Source organism: Castanea sativa, chromosome 8 (genome assembly GCF_040712315.1).
Source record: "Castanea sativa cultivar Marrone di Chiusa Pesio chromosome 8, ASM4071231v1".
Lineage (NCBI taxonomy): Eukaryota > Viridiplantae > Streptophyta > Magnoliopsida > Fagales > Fagaceae > Castanea > Castanea sativa.
The window spans coordinates 49,561,935-49,565,396 of record NC_134020.1 but is presented as its reverse complement, the minus strand read 5'-3'; the positions used below and the strand labels follow the sequence as shown (position 1 = coordinate 49,565,396).

The window sequence follows — 3,462 nt, the reverse complement described above, 5'->3', positions numbered from 1 at the left end:
AGCTTGGAAGGTAGGGAAGGGGTAGGGTTGCCAAGGCAATATGTAGGTAGACCTTTGTTGCCATAGTGTGATTCCTTGACTTTTTTGTTGCTTCGGACCAGCTCGCTCTCTTCTTCACGAGAGAGAAAGTGTGCCATTCATTTCTTTGTCACTCATTCAAATGAATGCATAGAAGTTAGTTAATTTGTATATAAACTTCGTCTCTTACATTGACACATAGTAAATTGGAGCAAGATAACATACGGTAATTTAGTTTCATCCAAACCAAACCAACTAGTTAATTCTAGGGCCGAATGGCAAAGTAGGCCGAACCCAAGAAAGCCCAAAAACTGAGGCAACAAAGAGGCATTATCCAGTCCTGTCATGTTCTGCCCCGACCCTTTTAAAAATCCCATCTCACTTAATAGCGATAGACAGAAAAACACTATCCTCTTCCCACAACTCCAAACCCTAGCACCCCCCTTTTTCTGCTTTCCCGCGACAAGCAAGAAAAAGGAAAAATTCCCCTAAATTAATTACCCACTCTCCGCCATGGCCAAGAAGCGAAAGCTGCGACCCACCGAGCCCGAGCCCACCAAGGCGCCCGAACCCGAACCCGAACCCGAACCCGAACAGCCAGTCGAAGAAGTGCAACACGAACCACAGCCGGAGCCAATTCCAGAAAACGAAGAAGAACAGCAACAAGAAGTTCAGGATAACATGGCTGTAGACGATTCTAAAGAAGACCCAGAGGAACAACAGCAACAGCAGCAACAAGAAGGAGAGGCTGAGGAAGAAGAGGAAGGGGAAGGAGGAGAAGGAGAGCAAGAGCAGAACGAAACCCTAGAGGCGGCCTCGAACGACGCCGTTGCGGCGGAAGCCGAAGCGAACGGAACAGCGGCGGCGGCGGCGCAGGAGGAGGAGGAAGTGGAGGACGACGACGAGGACGAAGACGTGGAGAAGCTTCTGGAACCCTTCACGAAGGACCATCTTGTGGCTCTGATTAAGAAGGGAGTGAGCAAGCACCCGGACTTGATCGAAATCGTGCGGGAGCTCGCCGATGCGGACCCCGCACACCGCAAGATCTTCATCCACGGCCTCGGCTGGGACACCACCGCCGAAACCCTCACCTCCGTCTTCGGCAAGTACGGCGAGATCGAGGATTGCAAGGCGGTCACCGACCGCGTCTCCGGTAAGTCCAAAGGCTACGCCTTTATTCTCTTCAAGCACCGGAGCGGCGCCCGGAAGGCACTCAAGCAGCCCCAGAAGCAGATCGGCAATCGCACCACTTCCTGCCAACTGGCTGCCGCCGGGCCCGTCCCGGCCCCGCCGCCGCTCACTCCTCCGGTCTCTGAGTACACTCAGAGGAAGATCTTCGTCAGCAATGTGTCGGCGGAGATTGAGCCGGATAAGCTCCTTCAGTATTTTAAGCAATTTGGGGAAATTGAGGATGGCCCACTTGGGATTGATAAGCAGACTGGTAAGCCTAAGGGTTTTGCGCTTTTTGTGTACAAGAGCGTTGAGAGTGCTAGGAAGGCTTTGGAAGAGCCTCATAAGAATTTTGAGGGATTTACATTGCATTGTCAGAGGGCAATTGATGGCCCAAAACCCAGCAACAAGCCTTTTCATCATCATCAGCAACACCATCAACCGCAGCAACACCACCATCCTCACCACCACAACCCTCACCCACACCATTACCATTCGAGAAAGGATAAGAATAAGTATGCCTCCGGTGGCCCTGGAGGCGGACCCGGGCATTTGATGGCGCCTTCGGGTCCTACAGTTGGGTTTAATCCGGCTGCCGCGCCTGGGTTGAACCCAGTGTTGGGTCAGGCCTTGAGTACATTACTTGCTAGCCAAGGAGCCGGGTTGGGGGGGCTTGGTAATCTGCTTGGAGGTCTTGGTGGCGCTCCCATGAACCAGGCGGGTGGGCCGCCAACAGCAGGAGGATATGGGAATCAGGCTGGTGGTGGTGGCGGGGGCTATGGAAACCAGCCTGTGATGCAGTATCAGAACCCACAGATGGGGCAGAGCAGTGGTGCTAGGCCCCATCTTCATCCTGGTGCCGGTGCACCATACATGGGTCATTAGGTCACCCTCAGGTATCATTTAGCTGTGCTATTATGTTTTCATTAATAATTATTAAATTTAGTGTGCCTATCAAACATGTTTAAATGAAGAAATGTAGATGTGTTTTCTTAACTTAATCGGTAAGGTTGAAATAGTGTTAATTGCATTCAGTCAGTTATCATTTTATCTGCACATTTTTTCTTATTCTAACACACATCAAGATAATGTCCATATGAAAAGTTTGGCTGGATATTTTGCACATTTCTTTTTCATGCATTCATCATTTGCTATAAAGTGTTGGAACAATTAATAAATTGGTCTTGGTTGGGGGTTGGTCCTCATAATAATTAACCCATGTGTTGCTGTCAGTTGAAAATTTGGTCTATAATAGTGTGGATATTCAGAGAAAATGCAAGATGGCTTCTCTATTTAAGGCTTTCTGGCCTGATAATCGTAATTCTCCATTTTTATGGCCTCTGTGATGGTTAAGGCAGAGAAATTGAAATATGGTGTTCTTCTATTATGATTTCTTTTCATTTTTATTGAGACATGACTTGTAATAACTCCTCAGGTACATTACATTTGCGTAGTCTTTTACATCATTTAGGCTTCTTGTGTTGTTGACTTTATGCTGTGTATCTTTATCAGTAAAGATATTTCTCCAAATAGAGATTTTATATCAGATCTGCATAATATGTATAAAGCCTGCTTTGTTGTCAGTTCTTTTATTTGCAGTTCTCATCTGAAATAAATCTTTCATAGTTCTTGCGTCAATGTTACATATATGTAGGCTCTGGATTGTAAAATTGTGTTTATTCTTCCGTGTTTTTTTATGTGTATTACCTCATTTTGGGTGTTAACTTTGTAGCGAAATTGTCCTTTCTAACTTTCAGTGTATATTTTCATTGCATCCTCTCTATTTGCACAGTTCATATCCAGGTTTGCGTTTTAACTATTTATCATTTTTGACCCTTAATTAATTTGAATCATCATATGGCATTCCTTCATTTGCTACAAAACATTTTCCTGAATATATTGTAGTTGAATAGAATATGGGGTTAACACTTCAAAATTTCTTCCATATTCTATAAAATTTTCTGCATTTATTTCTTTTATATGTGTTCTGCAGTAAATTTTGGTTTTTCAATTTGGTCTTTTTATGCTTATGTATTCATTGTGCAGATCCCTCATAGATGCATCAATCATTTAGTTTTGGAGTCTGGTGATACTTCAGAAGTTCCAGGCACTCTTGCAAACGACGTCTTTAAATTTGTACTGAAAAGTTATTATTTGCCAACTCATAAAGACTTGCTCAAACTTGTATTTTCTTCTATTTCAGCAATCTTCATTCCTCCACCTATTTTCAAAACAATGTAGTATTTTTGGTTCCAATAACTTGTTTCTTAAAAA

The 3,462-nt window shown here is 44.5% G+C and overlaps 1 protein-coding gene across 1 annotated transcript; it reads left to right on the top strand.

Moving 5' to 3' along the window:
* The first annotated feature begins 370 nt into the window (after positions 1-370).
* LOC142606694 (UBP1-associated protein 2B-like) lies at positions 371-3,462 on the top strand. Its single transcript, XM_075778028.1, has 2 exons — positions 371-2,084; positions 3,235-3,462. Exon 1 carries the CDS (start codon positions 532-534, stop codon positions 2,071-2,073), a length of 1,542 nt encoding a protein of 513 aa, XP_075634143.1. The 5' UTR covers positions 371-531; the 3' UTR covers positions 2,074-2,084; positions 3,235-3,462.

What these genes read in the sequence shown, in the direction of transcription:
- LOC142606694 (XM_075778028.1), top strand. Translation starts at nt 532, where the DNA reads ATGGCCAAGAAGCGAAAGCTGCGACCCACCGAGCCCGAGCCCACCAAG.